The sequence below is a fragment of the Urocampus carinirostris genome, chromosome 2 (assembly GCF_059441175.1).
Source record: "Urocampus carinirostris isolate Australia breed hairy pipefish chromosome 2, RoL_Ucar_1.0, whole genome shotgun sequence".
NCBI classification, from domain to species: domain Eukaryota; kingdom Metazoa; phylum Chordata; class Actinopteri; order Syngnathiformes; family Syngnathidae; genus Urocampus; species Urocampus carinirostris.
This window is the reverse complement of record NC_142350.1, coordinates 21590309-21616952: the sequence shown is the minus strand read 5'-3', so window position 1 is coordinate 21616952 and position 26644 is coordinate 21590309. Positions and strand designations below refer to the sequence as shown.

Sequence of the window (26644 nt, the reverse complement as noted above, 5' to 3'; positions counted from 1 at the left end):
AACAAGCGAACTCCCAGTCTCGGAGTGGGTGCCCTAACAGTAGATGACAAAAAATGTTCAGTCAATTAGTGCATTTGAGCGGGACCACATCTCTAATCATTGTTATTTTGTTGGTTTTATTACCTTTTCCTGTCTATAATAATGAGTCCCAAGAAAGTTAATGATAATGGGAAGGAAAAGTGGAAAACAGATGAAGAAGGAAACAATTGTGAAATTTGAAAATTGTTAATGAGTGTCTGCCATTAAAGTGTTGCTCGAAGATGCAGTAAATGATTTTAAAATGTTATATTTTTAGCTTTTGACTAGTAGGTTATCCTCTAATAACTACATAATTAAATAATTTTCAATGCATAGGTACACACTTTCTATTATTTGGAATTTCTTAAGTATGTGGCTATTTTAAAGTATTTTTGGGGATCACTTATGCGATTCACTTATGTGAGTATATACGATACTAGAAGTCATTTTGGTTTTGCCTGTCATTTTGGGTTCTGGAGAGAAAAATGTAAATATATTCTTATCTATCTGGGCTTTAACCCTGGACACCCCACAAGTCATACATTTCCAAAGCAGATAAAGGTTCTCGGGTTCTCCAGGATTAAATTGCACAACATTTTTATTGGACACATTTGAGAAGTGGAATTGTTTTTCTCTTGATTTGGGTCATAGCATGTCAATTCTCCCATTTTCACCTCGCATGTCCTTAGCGCTAATAAGTCTGCTGAGAAATGTTGAAGAAAGGCTTGAGGGTGTGTGGCTGATCACGCAAAAAAAAAAAAGGGACAAACCCCTTTTGTTTTTGACAAGACGTTTGCCTGGACAGCTGCAGTGCAAATGTGTGTGTTTGTTGGTATGTGTTAGCAGTTGCAAAGAAAGACAGGAGTATTTAACACATTTGACATTCAGGCCACGGGCGTGAAGGCTGAGAGAGGTTGTTGGGTGGTGGTGTTGGTGGTGAAGGTCTGGGGATTTGCTGTTGCAACTTAGGAGTAGCAAATTGTAGTAAAAGTACTGTTATTTTAAAATAGTGATTTTGAACTTTTTTGTGAACTTTGTAGTAACATTTCACCACCCAATGTTTCTAGTGACGTGATTACACTATTTTGGTCACTCGGGCCCGCCCACACTCAAATGCACTAATTGACTGAACATTTTTTGCCATCTACTGTTAGGGCACCCGCTCCGAGACTGCGAGGTCGCTTGTTCAAGCCTCAGCCAAGTCATACCTAAGACTTACAACATTGGTACTCATTGCCTCCCTGCTTGGCGCTCAGCATTAAGGGTTGGAATTGGGGGGGTTTGGTCACCTAATGACTAAAATGGCTGCGCACTGTTTGGCTGCGGCTGCATCGGCTTGCTACAGTTTAACTGTACGGGTCAGGTGTATCGACATTTTGTTCTGTGTGCATTGTTACAAAGAATGACAATAAAAGTAAATTCTTCTTCTTCTTCAATAACTGGATAGAAGAAGCATAGAAACGCAAAGGACGATGTGTGCACAAAGATTTGATCAAAGCAATTCTGCCATCTAGTGCTAATTTATAATACTGAAATCATTCCCAGAGGCTTGATACTTACTGATGAGCAGTACAAAAGCCTTTAGAAAAGTTACATATTTTCATGTTATGACACTCAGGGACAATGTTTTTTTCTAAAATACTGATTTCCAAGAAAACTAAGAAAAGGATGCATTTCAAGCAGAACTATCACCGTTTGCTTAATTTTATTTTATTTATTATTATTATTATTTTTTGCTACCACCTATATCTCAACGATGCTTATCATAAAAGCAAGTGCACTTTGCTTGCAAAATTAAATTTTATTGCAAGAGGCCTGAACTATGCTTGAACCTTGCAAGAACTCTTCAACGGCCGATGTCCCCTGGTGATATGATCAGTCACCATGGCCATCGCGTTCATGCAAACATTCAAAAAACGTCATCTCTCTTCACCAACGATGACAAAGCGACTTATCCATCAATTTTAGAAATAAAATAACTGTTAGTACTTATCCATAGATTTGCTTCTCTCACACACTGCTCCACTACCTACTGGCCATATATGGCCACTACTTTTTTCTGTGGGTTGCTAAAAAGACATAGAATAATAACTACTTCAAAAATAATCAGCTTCATGAACCTAAAGGCTATTTACAAAGTTTGGCAAAACAGTTAGGCGAAAAGTAACCTAATTTTTCTAAACTAATCCATTACTAGGCTACGTTTTACCTAACTTCCTTTGTTGTTTTGCACAACCATCCATCCATCCATCCATTTTCTTCTGCTGGTCGCGGGGGACAGCAGCCTCATCAGGGAAGCCTAGACCTCCCCATCCCCAGCCACTTCATCTAGCTCATTTTACGGGATCTAAAGGCGTTCTTAGGCCCGCCTAGAGACATAGTCTCTCCAGCTTGTCTTGGGTCGTCTCCGTGGCCTCCTACCGGTGGGACCTGCCCTAAACACCTCTCGAGGAAGGTGTCCAGGAGGCAGACTAACCAGATTCCCAAGCCACCTCAATTGGCTCCTCTCAATGCGGAGGAGCAGCAGCTCTCCACTGATTCTCTCAAGGGATGACCGATCCTCTCACTTTATTTCTAGAGGAGAGCCCAACCACCCTGCGGTGTAAACATATTTCAGACGATTGTATCCGAGATCTTGTTCTTTTGGTCATTAACCACAGTTTATGACCATAGCAAAAGGTCGGACCGTATATTGACCGGTGAATCGAGAGCTCTGCCTTTTGGCTAAGCTCTTTCACGACGACGGACCGGCAGCGAGTCAGAATGACGGAAGACACTGCACTGATCCGTCTGCCGAATTCTTTTTCACAACTTTACCCCCAAATCAGACAATGCCGCCCAGAAAATTTGTCACTGTACTTTTTTGGGAGACCTGTAGCCTAACAATTTTACCTACAACCCACCACCCCTTCCAAAAACGTAGTTGTTCTGTCTAAAAGCCACCTTAAATTTGTTTTGTACGAAAGATGACCTCTACAAACATGTGATGTTTTTTGTTTCTAAGATCCCCCCAAATGTGGTTCATTTTGTTTAAAAAAAATACAAAATTGACTGCAGTGGGGGGAAAAGAATAATATATATGCTCATGTGTCCTTAAGGGGTAAAAAGCATTTTAACTCAAAGGGGAATGTAGGATGGATGGAATATAATATTGTTTATTGTCATTAATCAACATGGTGAAACATTGTTCGCAACGACATAAGACATTGCACGCCAGGGTAAGACTTTGAAGAGAAAAAAGAGAAAACACTATCAGGATGAATTGGCAAAAAAATAACAACATAATGCTTAGACTACTATGGTACTGAATATTGTAATCATATTTTTTGTCGATTTTTGGTGGCATGCAGGATGAATTGCTCTTGGGTGTATCAGGCATCTCACTTTGCCACTAAGAGAGCGAGGAGGCGGAAGCGCATGCCTGTTCCTGAGTTCCCTGAGACTTTCCAATACCATGGCGAGAACAATGCATTACAGCTTGAAGGGGTTAGCGGGTTACTGCCTCGTCGCCGGTTCGGGATTTACTCCAATGTTAGATGCAGAATTTCCTAAGACCGAGACAGCAAAAACCCCCTTTCGTGACCACACCCGCTACCCCACTTTGGCCTCCCCCATCCAGGATTGAGTTTCAGTCGGGAATGCGCAAGTGGGGCCTTCGTTTGAATCACCCACTTTTGTGTCTCGATGTGTTTAATGCACTTAATTGGAGCAAAGGAGGAGCCCAACAAAGCCTGTACTGTTGCTTTGGAGGTGGAAACCTCGCTCGATTGGGTCTTTTTCTGCTCACTGTGCCCTCACTGTCGGAACTTTTTGTGTGTGACAATATTTTTTGCTGTAATTCCTGTTCTTATGTTTTACAAGTTTATTCATCCTTTAATTGTTTGGCGTGCTGCTCCTCCGAGGTAATAAACAACTTTCTTCCCAGCGCCAATATGATGTTCTCCTTTTTGTGCGACACAGGAAACCGGCATGATTGGAGCACTTCCTGTATTTTAATACACATGCAGGAAACAGAACAAACGGAGCTGGATTCAAATACAAACAGCGAGCAAGGGCAAGAGAGAGGGGGTGGGAGCAAGGGAGAGAGAGAGAGAGCGAAAGACAGAGAGAGATTTTTTTAGCAGCTGCAAACCATTTGAGTTGCTGCGTGGAGGCCTGAGAAGAGGCATAGAGCACAGCTTGGCAGCACACGCGGCTGAGAGAAAAAGAAAAGAAAAGGAAAGGAGGAGGAAAAGGAGAACTGCGTGGCACTTTGTTTTCCCTTGCGAGAGAAAAAAGGACGCCAGTGGGGAAACAGTCAGAGGAGCGTCCTGGGATTATGTTGCGATAACAACAAGGGAAGAAGTTGCCTGCAACCCCTCGAGCTGGCAGAGAGGCTAGGAGGGCTGTCTGGATTTTACACCCCTCTCTCACCCCACCACACCTCTTACCATCTTAACACGCCATGGAATGAGATTCAACGCACTCCTGCCCCCCTTTTCTATGATCTTTATGCCCCCTACTCCCCCCATCAAGTTGAACCTGCCTACTTTGGAGTGTCTGGACCACCTCTCCCCCAGGAGTTGGGGATGAACCTGGGATGAGAGAGAACGAAAGCTGCTTTGAACCTGGGATTTGCCTCCAAGGAGACGCCACCTTTTTTCTCCTTTGTTCCGGATTTTGATGTTAAATATTTTTTTCCCCATGACTTTGGTGCCCAGTCATCTCGGATTCCTGGGACAAATACCTGATTTGTAATCACCATCGGCATTCTTGTTTTTCACTTTCCACGCACTTGTTCTTTGCAGATGAGTGTGTGGTTTTTGTCACCTTAAAAGGAGACTTTTACACTTGCCTCTTCACTGCACTTTTCCACATCCATGAAGAAGCAGCTACCCAGAGCTCAGGAGATCGCAGAATGACTTTTTCTTTCAGAGTATGGATGATTCGGTCTCTGCCACGCTCTTACTCATCAAGACGGCACAAAGGGATCATATCACCTTGTTTTGGACTTTGTACCACTAAGAGGCGGAGGCAATGATTTTGTTGTCTCTCTCGCTCAGCTCCGGCAGCCTCTTTTTTTCTTGAATAAACACAGCTCGTGATTAATATGGTGCCGAGAGGGACGTCCGCTTGTGTTGGTCCCTTGTTGGTGCCACGCTGCATCGCACAAAGAGCACGCAATTGCACAGCTGTCGAGGTAACATAGTAAACAGGACCTATTTTTGGGACTTTTGTCCAACTCCAAATGCACTGTGTAGTTCTCTGGAATTTGTCAGAGAAACTACTTTTTTTTTTTTTTTGCTGCTCTTCAAACATACTTGCAGATTATTTTTTGTGGCACACCAAAGCCAGTGAGAGCATCATGGGGAAACCCCTGAGTCGCCCGGACTGTCTACAGGAGAGCCCCCGCTGCCTGGGTAAAGGTGACGAGGATGAGGCCTATATCGAGGATTGCTATGTCCCACAAAGGTCCATTTATGACACAATGCGCATTAATGAACAAATCGATCAAGGGGCCAAATTGTGCCAACCTTTACGGAGCACTATGGGCTCAGGCGGGGAGATACGAGGCGAAGGGAGTACACTGTCCAGCAATGGAACTATCGGAACTGATCTTGGAGGAGTTTTTGTCACTCGGGCAGTTGAAAACCTCGGTGGAATGAGGAAACTGGATGAGAGGGTGATTTTTGATGCCCTAAAACTGACTGCCGATGCAAAAATTATTTCACCGCCTGTGGGTATCTTGAGTTCAGGTCTGACCAACCCACCTTCCGTGTCTGCCACTGGAGTGTCCGTGGTGGCCAAGAGGCGGCATCAGGCTGGTGAGAAGCGTGAAAACCCAAACCGTCGCTCCTGGAAAGCTTTTATCCCACCAAATTTTATAGAGATTGCTTCAGTAGATGGCACAGAAAGGCGGTCATCTGCAGCAGGCGTGTCTCACCTTCCCTATTCATCTGTTCAGGGGGCTAGTGCCACAACTCCTTCCTCCTCAACACCTTATTTAACTCCTTTCGCTCTGTCGTCATCCTTATCTCCTCCTCACTCTCCTCCCACATCTTCCTCGCAGACCGTTTTCCCTGTACTCCTTCAACACCCCAGCAAAATCGAGCAAAAATCCTCTTTATTGCAACCGGTTAAGCTTTGTGTCCAATCGTTGTCGTCACCTTCCAAACAATCAGGATTCACTTTAAGCCAGGCTCCTAAGACTTGTCATCAGTCCTCTTTGCAGAGCCCCAGAAAAAATGCTGGGCACAAACGAATTATAAGCTCTTCCAAGAGTCCAATCAAGCAAATTGCTGAGGAAACCGTTGGGTCAATCAAAACTTCTGATTCAGAGACAGATTCTCCTCAGCTAGAACAGGATCAGTGTGACGATACACCTCTACTCCCCCCAGAACCAGTTTTCTGCCCTCCAACCAAGTCCCGCACGTGGCCCCGTGGTATAACACCTGGGAAAAAGACCCCAGCAGGCTTGAAGCACAACCTCCCTATTCTCCCACTTTTACCTCCCTTTCTGGGTGAGGAGAACAGTCAGGATGAGGAATCACTTCACCTACTGGATCCTCCGTCGCCATTCCTTAAGGAGGATGAAGGGCCATCATCTGAAGGTTTTCCTCATTCTCCTCCTATCAGTCAGCTAGATTGTGACAAGGGTCTGCCTAAATGGGGCAGTAATCTTAGAACGCGCACAGCCTCTGAACTCAAATTTGAGGAGGATGAGCGTATAATTTTGGAAGACCTTCCCGGGGGAGGAGTGCAGGAGGACGAGGAGATGCTTGAGGCGAGGGAGAATGTGTGGACTCCAGAAAGGGTGACAGCAGAGGAAGAGAGAGCTGAACGAGAGGAGCGAGAATGGGAAGCGGTCCTTAAATTGGATAACAGGGAGATGATGGACCAGTCTTGGGAAACATTGGAGTCAGAAGGATGGGAATTAACCGGCTCGCCCGGGCAGTGGCCTGTACTATCCCCCCCTTTGGGTTTCGGAGGCCAAAGGTCATCTAGCGCTTCACCATGCCCCAGTTCTGAGGCAGAATCTGATGACCTCTTTCTGGCGCTAGAAAGACAATGTGAGGAGGAGGAAGGGCATGAGGGAGAGGAGATGAGTGTAGACTCTGAACCTCTTGATCCATACGCTCTTTATTATGTGAAAGAAGATGAACAAGGAGAAGAATCTGACTGGGAAAATTGTGAAGGGACCCTTCCTTTAACTGACGGCCCGACAACAGAATCACAAATTGACTTTAAAGACTTTGACTCCAAACGTGCACAGGAATGTGAAAAAGAGCATTGCTTTATTGATGACAACAATGATATTGTCAATTGTGTTTATGAATATGAGGAGGAAAATTTCTCCATAGATTGTCCTCAAGAATTCTACTCAAGCAGGCACATCTTTCAACTGGACAGACCCACCACGAGCGAGGCGTGTCTTGCAATGGAAACTCCACTAAAGAATGAAACAGACCTCGACAGCGGGGCCTCATCCCAACATGATGCTCAGTCTCCTCAGATTCCTGTGAACCCATTTGCTCCCAAGGAGAAGAAGCAGGCAACAGAGTTCAAAGAAGACGTGTTTGAAATCAACTTGGATTTGTTTGGTCAAACGAGCTTGGACGGTGCCGATGGACCTCTTTGGGATCACTCCCATGAGCTAAAAAAAAATGACACAATACAGGATGTTGATGGACAAATATCCTGTGATGATGCCTTTAAGGAGTCAAATGGGATCTTCCATGAGGCAGAAATTCATAATGTGGCCACTCTGGATAATTCTGGAGGAAACATAGACTTGAATCCAACTCCAACTGAGGTGAAAGCAAGTAACCCAAAATCCGCCTCAGTTGAACCTCCCTTCTGTGACCTCACAGATTCATCTTTAAGTTTAACCCAGTTCCGCTTGGAATCTGACTGCTTTCCACAATCTGAGCTCACACACTCAAGCCCTGAATCGTCTACATCTTACTGCCTTAATAAATCAGACACCTCTGCGGCTGCCTCACACTCCAAAGACTCAGAAGCTTTTGTAATATCCGATAGTTTTGTATACTTGGCGGTGTCGGCGCCTCCCCAATTTTTTAATGAAAGCACCCCATCACTGCTTGAAAACTCCAGTCCATCCAGCCCGATACTTGAGCAACCCTGCTACTCGGGCCAAGACGAAGATGACGACGCCCCTGTACTGTCCCCCGACAGCTTTGTTTACATGGCGGCACCCGAACGGCCCAAGCCCGTGCCTTTGGATGGCAGCTCAATCTGCGAGGACGTCCGAGATGTTGACTCTTATTCGGAAGGCTCTCAGTCTGGGTTGGACGGGGTTGAGTTTTTATTGGGCTCAGTTACGGGAGAGGACAGCGACTGGGAGTCCGAGGACTCTACCCTGGACTTCCCTGTGCCTGTTTCTGATGACCCCGTGTGGGACCAGCTGGAGCCAGGTCTTCTTCAAGCTCTCTTTAGTCAGACTGAGACTGTCTTGGTGGATGATTGCTCCTCAAGGGGATCTTCAGTCTGTAGCGTCACGTCAAGTGAGGGCTGCACGTCAGACAGCGGATCGATGCAAGAATGTTCCGACACGGAAAATCGTAACGAGGTACGCCTCCATTTCAGTTTTTGATTCTCAGAATTCATGCTGCCGCCATTGTTAGCCAGTTGTGCTCCTGAGCGGGATGGATTTAAAACATTGCAACTTGATGCCCTACACTTGTACATGCACATTTGTGGTGGGCATTTAGGTGGGAGGTCAGAGCTAATCTATGTTTGCTGGGCAGGGCGCAAGTGTGCAAGGGAGTGAGTTATTTATATATGCGATGCAAAAAGCAGCAGCACCCTGTTTGTTGGGTTCCAACAGCTTCGTAAAGTTTTGTTTTGTTGGGACTAAGCATACAATAGCTCGGATGCTGGGCGTGGATTTGTGTTCTGACCATTTGATTTTTTTCCCCCTTATTAATTTACTTCAATTTCATCTCACATACAATGATTGTGGGGCAGTGTTATCCTTGTTCTGGGCACCTTTCATTTTTTGTATTTAGTACAGCGGTACACAGTGAGTGCTAAAAATATAGTCCAATCCCTGCTCACCAAACATGTTCTCCCTGTTTGAGATCTCCTATTTGAATTAGCACAGAGACCGGCATGACTCGAGTGTGTATAGGTTAAATACAGTCTTCAAGTGCATTTTTCATCCAGCACAGATCGTTTTTGCCTGATTTGCTGTTGACATTACAGCAGTCCCTTAGATTTATTTGACCTTGCTTGATCGGAACAAGAAGTCTTGGTGCGTTTCACTTGATTACATTAAATAATACCGGGTTCGTACGGGTGCTTGGAATCCCTTAAAATGCTTGCATTTTAATGTTGTGTTTTCAAAGTCAGGAAAATGCTTGAATTTTGGCTGTAGTGCTTGAATATATTTCCATTGCAGTGTTTCAGTGGAGCAAGCTTTTAAATGAAGAAAAAAAATGGAGTTCAATACTGTCGCATCCAAGACGACAGGTTTATCAGACTAGTCATGGGAATTCCGTCTCTTTTTAAAAAAGAGGCTCTTTCGGCTTGGTTCACTGAGAGTAGCCGGCTCTTATGGCTCCTCAGATATTTGTTTTTAAGTCAAATATTATGAATAATAATAAAACACCAAATTATAAAGTTATTAGTGATTTTGTATGTTTTGCAGGGGATCCCCTATAAATTAAAATTTTCACAGAACTACAAAAAATTGTAAAATACACAACAATTGTATGTTTTTACACACTGAACAAATTTAAAGTCGAACAACAACACAGAATCCCTGACAAGGGAAAGCAATAAAATGTGAATTAAGAATATTAACTCTTCAGTGCTATTAATCAATGATATAAAGATAAAAAAAAAACATAATTATTTACAATTTTATTTGAACCAATTTATACACAAAAATAGAAACATGTAAAACAAAAAGCAAAAGATCAGCAGATTAAAATATTGCACTCTGGTTCGGATTTCGAAATTTGGCTCATTCTTCTGTTTTTTTTATACATACAGTACTTTATTTTTTTGACTCCTGTATTGAACTCTATTATTACCCACACCTTTAAGAGCCTTTTCTTTGTTTCTAAACAAGTGCGATCTAATGAAGCTGCGCATGTATTGTTAAAGCAAAATGGCAGAAATCATGTCAGTTTATAGCAGCCCCTTGACTAAAAACAGCATTCAATAGCTCAAAGAATCTGCTAGCAGCAACATTGTCTTGCTGCTAGCAGATTCTTTATTTAAGTCATCAAAGACGATAAAAAAATGTACGTTTAATCGATGCTGATTTTTCTTCTTTGAATTTTCTGGAAATAAAAAAAAACCTGATAAAAAAATAAAGAGGACAACTATTAGCTTCTTTTTCTACATCTGAGAAAATGACCCAAAAGTGGACTTGTTAAAACATAATAGCTTATTTTAGCTCCTATTCTATTAGGAACTCTTCAAGATTCGAAAGTGCTAAAAACTAAACACAAATTATTTCAAATTTAAACACATACTCCATAAACAACCCGAGAAAGGTTCCTTTTTTGTCAGTGGCGACATTGACGCCTTTGGTGTCCCTTTTTGGTCCTCGCATCAACAGTTCCCCTCAAAGCACCCTCTCATCCACGCTTTGGTGCTTTTGTTTATGAGATAAGGAGGTGAGAGTGAAATTGTGTGCGCGCATTAGCTTTCCCGCTAGCTTCTGATACCGAGATAAGAGCGGACGTCTGGCAAGCTGGCACACCAGCAGAAGGGCCTCTCGGAACAGGGTGGTGGGCATTTAAAGGGCCAGATCACTTCTGTGTGCACCGCGGACGAGACAGACTAGACGGACAGATGGACGCCGCTTTAGCCTGCTGTTTGATGGCTGCAGGGTGCGAGCGCACAGGCGGGCTCGGCCTCGGACACGCTACTTTGTCAGAACCATAACACTGAGGCAAGACTTCAAACTAGGCCTGGGCAATATGACAACAATTGTTGTCGTTTATTCTGAATATGCATTACAAGTAATTACTTAATGGCTTCCTGATTATTGTCAAACAATTTCTCACAGCAAATGAGGCAGCTACATAAACCAGAAAACAAAGGGGGAGAAAACAAAATACATATTCAGTAAAAAGTGAGTAGAAGCGTAGCTTATTATTTCTCACCCCTTTACAGAACAAAAACAAATATAAATGCATATCCATATCCATACATACACGTACACATCTGCATACACAGTATGTATACACTGACCTACATACATAAACACATGCTACATGCATGCATTTACACTTATACAATTCTATATGCATACTTATATAAAGACACAAAAACAGCATATTTATACATGTACCTACATTTAAACAAACAATATCTCTCTGCTTCTCGTTTTTGTGCCATATTAATACATAAATCAAATGCACCAGTAATTATTCATGGTCTTTAAACCCACTAAGCAAAATATATTTGTACCTTTTCTCAAACTGATGAATATTTGGACTGGATATAAAATTTCTTATCAGTCAATATTGATAATTATCTCGATAATCATCACAAAGTTAATTGAAAGTTGACAAAACCAGATGCATGTCAGAACAAAGGTGCATGGTGACAAACTACTACGCAGGATTTCATAGATATGAGGGATATTACAATGAAAAGTTAACAAAATTAGGTCATCAAAACGCAGAACATTGCACATAACTTGAGGTAGACTTGCGATCCCCTAAAAATAGATAACCAAAAATACACACATTTTAATTTTACGTTCAGCGACAAACATGTTAAAGCAATTCGTCTTAAAGTGTATTACGTAGTTAACTAAATAAATTGCACGCTGTTCAAAACGCTCATTACCCTGCTGTCAAGGCTCAACACTCGATGGCCCGGTGCTTGGCTCGCTAGTTCGCCTTTAGGGTTGAATTGTTTTGAAATCTGTGTATTCTAGAGCAAAGGTCTTTTTGTGGATATGCTTTGAAACTGCACTCTGTGAACAGCCTGCTCTTTGAGAAATTTCTTTTTGTGTCTTACCCTCCTGATGGAGGGTATCAATGATGGTCCTCTGGACAGCAGTCAGATCAGCAGTCTTCCCCATACTTGTGATTTAGTTTACTGAACCAAGCTGAGTGTTTTTAAGGCTCAGGAAACCCTCACAAGGTGTTTCGAGTTAATTAGATGATTCAGGTGATTAGTTGAATAGCCTACTTGTATACTTTTTCATAATATTCTAATATTTTGAGATAGGATTTTTGAGTTTTTTTCAGCTGTAAGCCAAAATCAGCAATATTCAAATAATAAAAGGCTTGAAATAGTTCAGTTGATGTGTAATGAATCCAGAATGTATGACATTTTTGTTTTTTTAATTGCATTACAGAAAATAAAGAACTTTATCACAATATTCTAATTTTCTGAGACAGTCCTGTAGTAACAAAATTAGCGCCCAGCTTGAAAAAGTTTGGAAACTCCAGTTCTGGTGGGTGATATTGTTTTAAAAGATGGAATCAAGTTTTCGTATCGTCTTGGTGGATACACATTGCCGGCAAAGTTAGCGATAGTCCCCGACACCGTTTTTTTTTATCAGACTTTATGTTTCCGAAATACCTCCGAACAACTGTAGAGTGGCCTCTCCTGTCTTCGACTTTTTCAGCGGGTGTTATCCTTTGTGCCTTTTTCGCTCATGTCGACGGTGTCATTGTTATTTACCTTACACTGTGTGTGACGCACGTTATCGTCATTTCTGTAAAATGATTGACTGTTCCCTGTCACCTTCTCTGTCTCCTGAATGGTGGTCTGGAACTTGCATTTTCATTGCATTAGCGCCCCCGTTTTCTCAGCTGGTGTAATTACAGTTCATATATATCAACTTTTATCAAATGTTTTTGTTTATCCTAGCAAAAATTTTATCTCGATTATTTTTGTTTTATTGCCTAGCCGACTTCAAACGTGCAAAGAGAATGAACAGTATCTCTTTATTTATTGTTCAACCGTGGTTATCAACATCAAGTCACGTGGTTGGAGCCGCGGCTTGTTTTTCTGCCTTGTGGCGGCAGGAAGGACGGTGTGCTGAAAGGCAGGAAGTGAGCCAGGGCGACCATGCCGCAGGCAGGAAGTGAGGAAAGAGGCTGAGGACAAACAGTCGGCCCAGGCTGATAGCACCGATGTTTGTCCATTCAGGTCATGGAAAGAAAGTCCTTTACGTTTCAAGCTTCCTGTCTTGCCACAAAAGACTTTGTCTTCAGCTCTCTTCACGTTGATCTTAGTACGCAGTAGCCTTATTGCCTATGCATTCAGAAAATGGTTGGGTCAAAAACATATTGTGTCAATTTGGAGCCGCCCAGAATCTGAATTAAACTGATTCAAATTTCAGGGCTATGTCGAAAATGACCCAACTATCCTATTTTTTAAAAAAATGACCCTTTTAAAAAAAGACTGGGTGGAGGCGGAGAGTGTTATGTTACAAAATAATGAACATGTTTTATTCAACCTAAATGACCCATTTATAATTTTTTCTGTACAAAACAACCAATTAAATACTACTTTTTTTTAGATTGTTATAAACAAACTGCACGTATTTGGAGACCTAAAAGTCTCAGTGTTTGATATATGACCACTAGATGACACTGTATTGTGTAATGCGAATAAAAACCAGAGCCACAGAGCACAGCGTAGCAGCAAGATGCCAGACAAACATGGCAGCGACTTCTAGGTAGGGATTCCACTATGTAAAAGAAACACACATTTGTTGACCTAAATTTTTTTTTCAGAAATAATATTGGTTAATACGTAATGTATTTTTACCTAGTATTTTAATCAATGTTTTTATTACTGAATCAGTGTTTTTTTGACCAATAGAAGGCACTAAATATTACACACTGTCTCTTTGCGTTTTAAACAATGGGACTTACACTTATGGGCATGTTTTTTTTTTTTTTTTTTTTTAATTTTAGCACAATTTCTTAAGTTGTTTTCTTGTGGAGTTTGTTTTTTGTTTTTTAGTTTGTGGATGGAATTTCCAAACAAAATGACCAATTAAATTTTTTTTACATAAAAGAACAAATTGTTTGAGGTTATTAAACAAACATCTATATAATTTGGGGATCTTTTATCCAAGCTGGTCCATATTTTTTACACTATTTGTGGTCTGTATACAATTCGACCTCATTTTTTAAACAAAATGAACCTTATGTTTTTTTTCTTTTCAAATCAAAATATCAATTTTTGGTGGGTTTATTTTTTACAAAAACAACCTAAATATTCTCGTTTATTATAAGCAGGGTTCGTACGGGTGCTTACATATTTGAAAGTTCTTTAATTTAAGTTGCATTTTCAAGGTTTGAAAAGTTGTTGAATTTTAGGTGAAATTGTTTCCATGTTTCTTAGTTTAGTTGTTTGGCTAGGATTATGAGTTAGTTTGTGGTTCAAATAAGGGTTTTAAACGTATTTATGGTTCTTAAATAGGATTGCGGCTAGAGTTGGAATCTAAGGTTTAGGCTCCTTATTAGGGTATTAAACTGAAAATTGGGGTAAAAAAATAGGTTTGGCTAGGGTTACAGCTAGAGTTAGATGTAGGTGTAGGGTTATGATTAAGGGTTTGCCCTCCATAATAGGGTTCTGAACTGAATGTAGGGTTCCAAAATAGGTTTAGAGTTAGGGTTACAGTTTGAAACAGGGCTAGGGCTAGGGGTAAATGCTAGGACTTGGGCTGCAATTTAAGGTTTTAAACAGATTTTAGGGTCCCGACATTAGGTTGGGGCTAGAGTTATGGTTTTAGCTAAGTAGGCTGCGGTTGTTTTGATTGGCGCTGAATTTGTTCTTTTAATGGTACTTGAATCATTGGAAAATTGATTGCCTTTGCAAGTCCTTAAAAGTTCTTGAATTTGGCCAAGAAAAAGCTGTATGAACCCTGGCTACGACATTTTCATGGTCTTTTAAAACAAAATGAAACAATATGTGGTGTATTAAATAACCAAAGCAACTGCATACAATGTACAACAGTCCACCCGTAACCCAAATTGGGTTATTTTTGACTGTGCTGTTCTGAGACTCTGACTTTTGGCTTCAGAAATGATGCATGAACAAAATGATGCAATCGAGCATCAAACATGTGAAATTCTCATGTGGCCTGCAACCGAAACAATTTAGATATCCCTGGAGAGTGGTTCCCGGTCATCCTCATCGATCTGGACCTGCAAAGATTTTTCCTGGCAGACCGGAGAATGACAAAAGACGTGAGGAAGAAAAGACAGAGGACAATGTTTGGTGCTTATGCGCTGGCAGAACAATGACAAGTATGTGGGACATTCTGCGCAGCGCCGCTTGTGTGTGTGGACCGAGGCCAGAAAAAGGAGAAATCCACTACAAAGTGCAGTGAGGGTGTTTTTTATCCACAGGCACTCGCTAGCAGGGCGGTGGCAGCTCACCGCCTGCTGCTTATTGTTCTCAGCTGGGTTCGTACGGGTGCTTGAAAACCTCGAAAATGATTGGATTTGTAATGTTTTGTTTTCAAGGACAGGAAAATGCTTGTTTTTTTAAATGATTTACTTTGAAATTCAGTTTTGACTCGGCATTGCATGTTTGACTTTCGGCTCAGCATGAAACAATAAAACAAAACTTGTTCAAGTTCTATTTTATCTTCGAGCCATATGTACCAATGAAAAGCGTTATAAATGGCTGACAAGCCAGAGGTTCTTGACTCCTGGCCAAGCACAAGGAACTCTTGTGCCTGCATTTATGCATATGTTGCTGACTTTTTTTTCTTACTCTTTGTTCCACCCCTGTTAATATCCTGTTGTCCCCGCTTGTGTCAGCAAAGTCACTTGAGTCCAGGGTTTGTACAGGTGCTTGTAATCATTAAATGCTTGGATTTTAATATTATATTTTCAAGATTTGGATAGTCCTTGAACATTACGTGGATTACTTTTACATGCTTGAAATTTTGCCATGTTTCACAAGTCTGCTCAAAAATGATGCTAACAATGTTATATGGTGGCTTCGCTTTGCCATTGCATTTCTTTACTAGTAATTAACGACAGCGGGCATTAGTTTGCATGGCTTTGTCCTATGACGCATCATTGGCCCCTTCGGGTTGCCGGCCCAGAGGACTGGTGCATACTACACCTAAACAGGGCACTATAAACACAGTGCTCGAAACTTTTGAAAATGCTTGAATTTTAATGTTTTGTTTTCAAGGTTTGAAAAGTGCTTTGTTTTTAGATAAAGTATTGTAAATCCTTAAAAAAACATCTATGTTTCTTAGCTTATTTGTTGGGCGTGGGTTAAGAGCTTAGATTTGCGCTTCAAAAAAAGGTTTTAAATATGTTTTATTTCCAAAACCAGCTCGGTGGCCTTGGGGTTAGGGCGCCCAGAGACTGGGAGGTTGCTGGTTCAAGCCTCGTCATACCTAAGACTTACAACATTGGTACTCATTGCCTCCCTGCTTGGCGCTCGGCATTAGGGGTTGGAATTGGGGGGTTTGGTCACCTAATGACTCCCAACACATCAGTTGGGTTGAGCGAGGGGGCTGGGAATCCCCTCCTCTGTATCAATCTCCCAGAAAGACTCAGAAATGTAAATGTTCTTGACTCTAGCCTCCTCCCACTAGGAGGATATGGCTCCGGTGTATATGTATAATATTTCCAAAATAGGATTGTGGCTAGGGTTAGAAACTAAGGTTTAGGCTCCCTGTTAGGGTATTAAACTGAATTAAGGTTTCTAAAATAGGTTTGGAGCTAGGGTTGCAGCTATAGTTAGGTTTAGAGATTGGAACAAGGGTTTGGGCTCCATATTGTGTTTTTTAAACTAAATGTAGGGCTCCAAAGTAGGTTAGGAGCTAGGGTTACAATTTGAAACTGGGTTAGGGCTAGGGTTACAGCTACAGTTATGTGTAGGGTTAGGAGCTAGGGGTTGTGCTGCGAGTTAGGTGTTTAAACTGATTCTATGGTTCTGAAATAAGGTTGGAGATAGTGTTCGGGTTTGAAACAAAGGGTGAGGCTCCCATTCTTTTTATCTGCTCTGGATTTCTTCTGTGAATGGTACTGGGCTCCTTAAAATTGCTTGAAATTAGCCAAAAAGGGTGTATGAACCCTGTATAAAATGTGTGTTAGTGCAAAGACTTTGTATCATTTGAGGACATTTATTATGGGTGGTGCAAAAAAATGAAGGTCGCGTTCCCCTTTACAAAACTCTAATGGGAAGAACTTGCTGCAACTGAAAATGTCAGTTCACACAACCCCTGTATGAGGAATGGTTTTTTTCAAGAATATTTTACACATATTTTGTTCTGATCCACAAATATGTTGGAAATATATTGGCGATTTACTCAAGATCTAATTGTTTTTGTTAAATGTACACGCAAGATTTAAAATCACATATTCAAATCGCAGATATATTTGTGGCTTTGCAAAACAAGTCACACCAGATTCCTTCTTTTAATGGTACTGGAGAAATTGGAAAATTAGCATTGAAAGACCTTACAAGGTGCTTAAATTTGGCTAAGAAAAAAAGGTGTTTGAACGCTGCGCATGGCTTACATTTCTGAACACCTTACCTCGATTCACCAACACCTGTGGCCTTATACCATACACTTTCTCTCGTCCCACAATCAGGAACTGGAACGAGATCAAGTGGACGGCGTCCAGGCCAGGCTGCAGCACGTCAACGCGGTCGGCCAAGGCTTGATCCAAAGTGCCGCCAAGAACACGGACACGCGAGCCCTGGAACACGATCTGGACCAGACCAACCAGAGATGGAACTCACTCAACAAGAGGGTAGGATTGCAGTCAACCACTATTTTAATACTTGACCAATAAACAACTATTATTAAAAACAATTCTGATAATTAGTAGTTTTTCTCTGATTTAGTGTGAAGTTATTTTAACTATGTGGCAAATTATAGTAAACACAAGAAAAATGTGTAGAATGAATATATACCGCAGAGTTAAACAAAATAAAAATCAAACACCTCTATCTAAAGCGAGCGAAGCAAAGTGCCCGGTATCAGAGATATAAATCCATAAATAAACTTTTATTTTTATAATAAATTGAAATCAAATAAGTAAATGAAATGAAATGAAATGATCTGCATTTATATAGCGCTTTTCAAGTCAATGACTTCCCAAAGCCCTTTACAATGTGCTCCACATTTCCCAATAGCGGCCTTGTATTGCAGCCATGTAAGACGCTAACCTGCTTATTGGGGGTATTAGGGGTTCAGTGTCTTACCCAAGGACACTTCGACATGTAACACGGACGTAAAATGCATGTCATCAATAGCGTATTTGCTTGATAATAACTTCAATCTTACAGAAGCGAGTCAGACTCTATTGCGTTCAACTGTCCGACGTTATCTTTTAATTTTCGTGCATCACTGAGCTGCTGCCATGATACGCAAGTTCTGCTTTGCTAACTTTGCAAGTGGCCTTTGATTTACGGCAACCAAGCTAAAATGCTCGCAAACTTTCTGAGTTTTGGTCCGTGCACAGGATGTTGACCGTCTTTTCTGTATGTGTATGTTACCACTCAAGACAGTAACGCTGTTGCGCACGTGCAACAGAGTTTCGTTCAACTGTCCGACGTGATTTCTCTTTAAATGGCATGGAAAAAGGTGCATCACTAAGGTACTGCTATGATACGTACGTTCTGTTTAACAAACTTTGCTAGTAGTCTTTGATGAATCGGTGATTTTCTTAATTTATATTTAATGTTTTTATACAGCACTTTAGGTTGCATTTCGGTGTTGGGAAAGTGCTAAACAAATTCATTTTGATTTATTATCCAGGATAAAATGTTCCCAAACTTTACAAGTTTTGGTACACGTACTTGATGTTGACGCCTCCATTTCTGTATGACACCGCTTGAGACAGAGATACTATTGCGAATGTGCGACTCTCAGCAGATATAATATTTTTCTAGAAACGCCTCACTCTTTTGGATAAACATTTCTTACGACGATGGTCAATAAAATTCATTGTCGACTATTTCTATTATCGATATTTGCCGTAATCGACGGTGTGCTCCACAGGTGGCCGAGAGGATCGCCCAGCTGCAGGAGGCCCTGTTGCATTGTGGGAAATTCCAGGATGCCCTGGAGCCGCTGCTCAGCTGGCTGAGTGACACCGAGGAGTTGGTGGCCAATCAGAAGCCGCCATCGGCTGAGTACCGCGTGGTGAAGGCCCAGATCCAAGAGCAGAAGGTGGGACCAGGATCACACAAACTACTGTTTGAAAGTTTGGGATCCCTTAGAAATATTTTTGACGGAAAAGTACTGTTCTTTTCAATGAACATAACCTGAAACAGACCAGAAACACATTCTATACATTGTAACAGGGTAAATCATTATTTTAGTCGCAAATGTCTTTTTTTAATGCATTATCTACGTAGGTGTATAGAGGCCTATTACCAGCAACCAGCACTTCAGTGTTCTAATAGTCCATTGTATTAGCTAATTTCATTAGAAGGCTAATGGATGATTTGAAAACTCTTGTGCAATAGCACACCTCAGACAATTTAGTTGGTTAGAAAAGCTATAAAACTGATTTTCCTTTGAGCCAGTCAAGAATGTGGAGCGTCTTATTTGTGCCTGTGATTACATTTTAAGAACGGCCAGAAAAAGAACATTAATGTGTCTATCCTTTTCCTGAAGGTAAAATCTTGGGCCAATCCCAAAATTTGGCTCAAGCATAAATGTCAATCATTACGTTGAAGTTTGGGCCAGTCTTCTCTCTCGCCGACTTAAAAAATAAAATAATATATATATATATATATATATATATATATATATATATATATATATATCTATCCACCCATCATTGTTCTTGTTTCTTTTTCTTTGTGGAGGATCTGCCCAGCGCCGCATGCACTCTCGTCAGCGTGTGTGCCCTGCGGCACTGTCAGACCCAGAGAAGCAAGCACACATTTGGGGGAAACTGAGTCATCCAAATAACCCTCCCTCCTTCTGAGTCCTCACATAAAATATGAAAATTCGGGTTTGCTTCCAGTTCGGTCCCTCAAATCAATTTGATTGGTTGGGCTTTTTCAGGCTTTAATAACAGCGAGCAGGGCTGGATTATTCCTAGGCCAGATCTTACAGAGCTCTACCTTGCCGTAAGTAATGGAGGCTAGTCCATGCAAGAAATTGCCAGGAAAATAATATTTCCTACAATGTTGTATACTAGTCTTTTCAGAAAACCACATAAATAGGCTCTAACCAGAGTAGAAAGATAACTGGGTGGCCACACTGTACAACCAAGCAGGAGGAGTGTCTAATTTAAAAAATAAACGCGATGCAGGTCTTCCACTAGCTGCTTAGTTAAAAAGTACCCGTAAAACAACTTCTATGGTGAAGAGGCGACTCAGTGATCCTGGCCTTAAAGCCACATTTAAGACCAGCCAACCTCAAAAGGAGATTATTATGGGCAAAAAAACACACAACAGTGTTATACAGCCATCATCAAACTGAATTCAGCAAAGTTCTCTTTTCAATATTGTTTTTGTCGCCCAGCTGCTCCAAAGACTGCTGGATGACCGGCGGCCGACAGTAGAGATGATCCGTGCCGAGGGCGAGCGCATCGCTGCCACTGCCGACGCTCAAGACCAAGAAAAGATCCAGGGTCAGCTGCGCAGTTTGGCCGAGAGGTGGGGCCAGCTCCTGGACAAAGCCAGCTCCAGGTATGAAACCCTTGGGTGGTCTTTGTGTTTGCTTTTGTTTGTTTTGGACGAACATCTTGTTTTTCTGAAGTCATTGTGCAAACATGTGCAAGAAGGGTAAACACATTCTGATTGGATGCGACGCGCAACATCTGGTTCAGGGGTTGGGATCCTTTTTAACCCAAAGACCAAAAGGGCCATGAAAGCAAAAAGAAAATATGTAATATATATATATATATATATATATATATATATATATATATATATATATATATATATATATATCCATCCATTATCTGCTCCATTTATCCTCAGTAGGGTCGCGTGGGTGCTGGAGCCCATCCCAGCCATCTTTGGGCAGTGGACAGGGGACTCCCTGAAATTCTTGCCAGCCAGTCGCAGACAATACACTCGCTCTCTTACACCTAGGGACAATCTGGACTTGCCATTCAACCTGCTGTGCATGTTTTTGGAATGTGGGAGGAAACCGGAGTTCCCGGAGGAAACCCCAAAAAGCACGGGGAGAACATGCAAACTCCACAAGGGGTCGTTGCGGTAGCTGGACTTGAACCCTGAGCCTCTACACCGTGGGGCTGCGTCGTAACAGTCCTGCCGCCCATTTATATATATATATATATATATATATATATATATATATATATATATATAATTTTTTTCTTTTATTGGGGGGAGAGAGAGACAACAAAACAGCCAAAAATTAGACTAAAGCCAAATCCTATCACATTCTATTTCACTGCGTGATGTCTGATGATTTGATAAAATCTATGATATAATAATGCCAGAGCCTGTGTCCCATATCTATAACAATAAACCACTTAAAATTTGTCCCACTCCCTCAATTACTTAAGCTCATTTTGACCGTCATTTCTGTCCCAAATAATGGTTTCAAAACAAGGTGTGAGCAAAGTTCTTTTGTAAAAATGTCACCAAATACTGCAAAGGAAGATACCGACATATTTACCTTTTATTGCAGATGGCGCTTGACGAGGGTGTATAGCTTCTTCCATTTCTACTGCTCACCCAAATCACTCTGGGCATGTTGCTACAGTATTTTGTTGTTTGCGGTAAATTTCTGTGGGTTTTCATCAATAAGTGTCTTAACAGTGAACATATATTGTCGAATGAATTTCCATATTAAGGTTTCTTTAGCAATGCACAATCAAAACGGGGTCTGTGACACCTTGACTGTAAATTGTAGTGGAAAATATGCTCTATGTATACTGTACCAAACCTTCTTTATATTCAGTTTTGTTCCGAGTTTGCAAAAATTATGCATGTTCCATTTTTTTTCCGAGCAAGTAGTACTCATGAAAAGAGCCATATATGTTCCTGACACCTGATCTAGTTGATTTACTTGAAATACAAGTGAAAATTATTCGAAAAGAAGATTTTTTTCTTATTTGGAATTGCCATTTTAAGGAGTTCCTTATCTTCCTCAAACCTGCGTGAACATAAATACATATTAAAAACAAGGCTTGGGTCCGAAGAGTTTTTTTTTTTTTATATATACCGTATTTTCCGCACTATAGGGCGCACCCCCAAAAAATAGCTTTTGGTCCTATATCTTCCATACATAAGGCGCACCGGATTATAAGGCGCTACAATGGGAACGTGGACAAAACAGTCAGATAGTTCAGTCCAAGTTTTTACCCCCTTAACATTCCGAAAGCTTGCAAAGAAGCAAATACGTGTCGTAGACACGTGCGGATGCGGTGTCCGTACGATGTCACTCAAATGCATCGTTCCAAATATCATTCGGAAGGTTAAAGTCTTGGAATTCAAGAAATGCCAACCATTCCTTAGTTTCTATTTTCTTTTTCGCTCACAACTTTACTGTGCATATGACAATAAACAATTGGAATTGAGTTTAATTTAAAAAAGACCCATCACAGAAACTTCTAGATCACTCTGAAACAAGATACTTGTAAAATATATAGCCGGAGTAGCTCACCGAAGTCGTTGCTTTCAATAATAATGTGCAACCATGGTCCTCTTATATCCGTAAGTGTAGTAAATCCAGGAGAGTAAAATATTTACAAATACAGTACAGAATAGTAAAATACTGTTTACTCTATGCCGTAGTTCTACCGAACATGCTATTCACATTCATCTTTTTCGGCCAATTGCAGGCTTTGTTTTGTCCCTTTAGCCTATGCAAAGCCTGTAAATGATAAAAAGGATCCGCCCCCTTTACCTCCGAATAACTTTAGCCAATAGTGATCGCTTCAATCGATGATTGACACATTGGTTAGCCAATGAAACGCCGGTATATAAATCCCAGCATACACCGCGGACTACTTCGCGTTCGGGGGAAAATCTAGTCGGCGGCTGCTTTTGCATTAGTTGTAAGACTTTGCGACTTAATATTGATCCATATATAAGGCGCACTGTATTAATAAAGCGCATGGTCAGCTTTTGAAAAAAATTGAGACTTTTAGGTGCGCCTTATAGTGCGGAAAATACGGTACTCCACCTCCTTGAAGTTTTGTCTGGATGCTTTTAAATTTGGATAGCCGATGCAGGCTATATTGTTTTTGAGCAGAGGATGCAACACAGTTTGTGGCTTGTCTTAAAACTCACAACATGCTAATAACAATTTTTTTCCTAAATCCATTACCCGAAGCCAGTGAATTTGCATGAAATTTGGGAAGCATACCTACCATAAAGAGACCCACCGAAAACTAAAATGCAGACCTGAAAGCTCACAGAAAGTTGACTACAGTTGTCTATATATTCTTGCAACTAAAAATGCTAGTACCTCGAGCGGATTTCCTTCATATGAAACAACTAAAAAAATAATCAATTTGTTCCCGGCCTCACATAAGAACTTAAGTTTACCCTAAATAGCTATAAAACACATGATCACTAAAACACATTTTGATAGTAAATTAACATAAAAACACAGTAATAAGATAAGGAAGATGGCAATACTATGATAAAGGGGTTAGGATCTAGTGTTTGGGCTTCAAATAAGTAAATATTTATTTTATGGCTCCAAAATAGTTAAAATAGTTAGAAACAAAAAAAAATAAGGTTCTGAAATACGGTTGGGTCTAATGTTTATGGCTTGAGTTTAGTGTAGTTTTAGGGTTAGGAACTAGGGTTTAAACTGCATGTTAGGGTTCTAAACAGAATGTACATTTCCAGAAAAGATTTAGAGCTATTTGAAACAGGGTTAGGACTTGGGGTTAAAGCTAGGGTTAGATGTAGAGTTTGGGTTTGGGTTGCAAGTTAGGGTTTTAAACTGATTTCGGGTTCCATATAAGGTTGGGGTATGAAACTAAGGTTTAGGCTGCTGTTCTTTTGAACAACGATGGATTTCTTTTTTTAATGGCACTGGAAAATGTGGAAAATTGGCTTTGAAAGTCCTTAAAAAGTGCTTGAATTTGTCCATGAAAAAGTTTTACAAGCCCTGTTTTTTGGACATCTGATTTGCTTTGATTGGCTCTGCAGTTCAAGCTTCCACATCTTCCTAAGAATGGCCTCACAGTGCCTTACACTCAGACTATTTCTAAAACAGCTGGAGCGCACACACCCAGGTCTAAATGCAGCAATAAAAAGCGCTAATAAAAGTGCCTTTCCATCATTATTTGGTTGTCAGGCAGAGGCAACTGGAGGAGTTGCAGGTGTTGGCGCTCCACTTCCACGAGGCCCTGGAGCCGCTGGGCGAGTGGCTTAGCGCCACTGAGAGGCGCCTGAGCTCCGCTGAGCCCATGGGAACCCAAACGGCCAAGATCAGCCAGCAGATCCTCAAGCACAAGGTACGAGAACACTCCCGTCTACGTTTCGCCATATAACACGTACCAAATAGAGAAGGGTGCCATTCATGGCCACTCGTAAAAAAAATTACAATACAACTACCGTTTGGCTGTTAAAGTGTGCCTTACGCTTGCAGTGTTTCCCATACCATATAAAAACAACTCCGGCGGGTCGCCAGGTTTTAATTGGTCCACCCCAAACTTGTATTAATTTTTTTCCCACTCACTTACTTCTGGTTAATTGGTTGATGTACACATTTTTGTTATCTGAGCAGAGAAGAGAAGGGTTGGGGGGGTCGATACCGATGCAGCACATTGAGCAAGGAACAGTTCAAGCGAGATTGCAATACGATGGATAAAAAAATTAATTAAAAATGAGTCAAAGCAGGGAAAGGATCCTTATTTAAACTCATTTTTGTTATATAGCTCCAGAACATTGTGTATTGTCTATTACTAACGGAAGAATCTAAATCATACCCTCACACTTAGAACCTTGTGTTCCTAAATGCCAATATTAAGTAGACTTATGATATTTTTGTTCTTGTTATACACATCTTGATTTTAATTTTTGCATGTTATTAAGAGGTTCTGGTGTTGTTTCAGTCAAAATTAGTTGGAAGTTGAATTGTAAATAGGTAAAGGCTCTTGTGTTGAAGTTTTCTATAGCACTAAAGGGTTATTGTTTCGCTTTTTTTTTTTCTTTTGTAGTTTATTTTTCAGGGATTCTGTGTTGCTTGACTTAAAAGTTGCTTGGTATAAAAAAGTTTAAATCATGAAATCGAAGCACAAGAGAAAAATGAGCTGCAGTTTGGAATGTGTCCACTCAATGTCACCTAAGCCAGGTGTCACTTTCAAAGCAATCGTAGTACTATTTCTTTCTCTCTGTCTCTCCCTTTCTGTCTCTCTCTCTCTCTCTCTCTCTCTCTCTCTCTCTCTCTCTCTCTCTCTCTCTCTCTCTGTATCCCACTGTCTGTCTTTCTCTCTCTTTCTCATGTATCAATTTCTTTTTTCTTTCTCCCTCTCGTTTTCTCTTTTATCTCTTTTTCTTTTTCCTCTCACATTTTCACTCTATATGTATCTCTTTCTTGCCCTTTCATTTTTCACTCTTTCTCAAATTCATCATTCAGTTTTTGTTCTGTGTTTGAAACTCATTCAATGACAGACGTTTCTCTCAAATGGGAAGGGCCGGTGCCAGCCAACAGAAAATTTAGGTTTGTAGCTATAGAGGCATAGGACATATCAAAACAAATCTTTAACCTTCACCTTTCATTAAAAAAATGTGTTTCTAGAATTTTCCATCCATCCATCCATCCATTATTTGCACTGCTTATCCTCAGTAAGGTCGTGGGGGTGCTGGAGCCCATCCCAGCTATCTTTAGGCAGGGGACACCCTGAACTGGTTGCCAGCCAGTCGCAGGGTACACAGGAACAGACAATTCACACCTAGGGACTATTTGGACCAGCCAATTAACCTGACACGCATGTTTTGGGGAACGTGGGAGGAAACCGGAGTGCCCATTGCTTAGTAAACAACAGTTGAACTTCACTAAGTTTCTTGAAAATACTTGTTGTCATGAAAACTTCTGATAAAACAACTTTTCGTGAAAGAATGCATTTCAAGCAGAGCTTTCACTTTGGTGCTTTTTTTTTGCACTTGTAATACCTCCAATATTTAAACAATGCTTTTCATAAACACAAGGGCACTTTGCATTCAAAATACCATTTTATTGCAAGAACACTGAACTTACGCATTAACGATGCATGAACTTTGCAAGAACTTTTCAGCACCCGATGTTTTCGGTGACGTTCACGCGATCGCGGTCACCATGGTGACCACATTCCTGTGGAAGTGCTTGAAACGTCATTTTAGAAATAAAAAAGCTCGAAGTGTTGACTATCTGTACTTATCCATATATATTCGCTACTCTGACCACACTGCCTCACTATGCCTATACTCTCCATACGGGGCTGCTTTAACACGGCAATCGCTGGATACAGGAATCAAAACTAGCAAGTGGGTGCTCCCTTAATGGGTGGACATAGTGCCGACTCTTACTGATGAGCTGCGCCAAAACCTTTATTATAGATTTTTAAAATAAAACAAAACAAAACAAACATATTTTTATGTTGTGGCACTCAGGGACAATGCCTCTGAAAACGTATTTAAACGTAACTGTAATGAATGAGTTAAATGTTATACATTTGTTATGTCATTTATGATTTCCAGTTTTCTGATTTTTGTCAAGCAT

General features: G+C 40.9%; 1 protein-coding gene across 2 annotated transcripts in view; it reads left to right on the top strand.

The window, feature by feature from the left end:
• The window catches only part of macf1a (microtubule actin crosslinking factor 1a), a 252345-nt gene that overhangs the window by 177368 nt on the left and 48333 nt on the right, over window positions 1-26644 (top strand). For both annotated transcript variants that reach the window (XM_088329356.1, XM_088329357.1), the window contains 4 exons: window positions 17577-17738; window positions 18992-19162; window positions 20471-20637; window positions 24239-24398. In XM_088329356.1, coding sequence (XP_088185482.1) covers window positions 17577-17738; window positions 18992-19162; window positions 20471-20637; window positions 24239-24398 — 660 coding nt within the window. The remainder of the gene's footprint in view (window positions 1-17576; window positions 17739-18991; window positions 19163-20470; window positions 20638-24238; window positions 24399-26644) is intronic.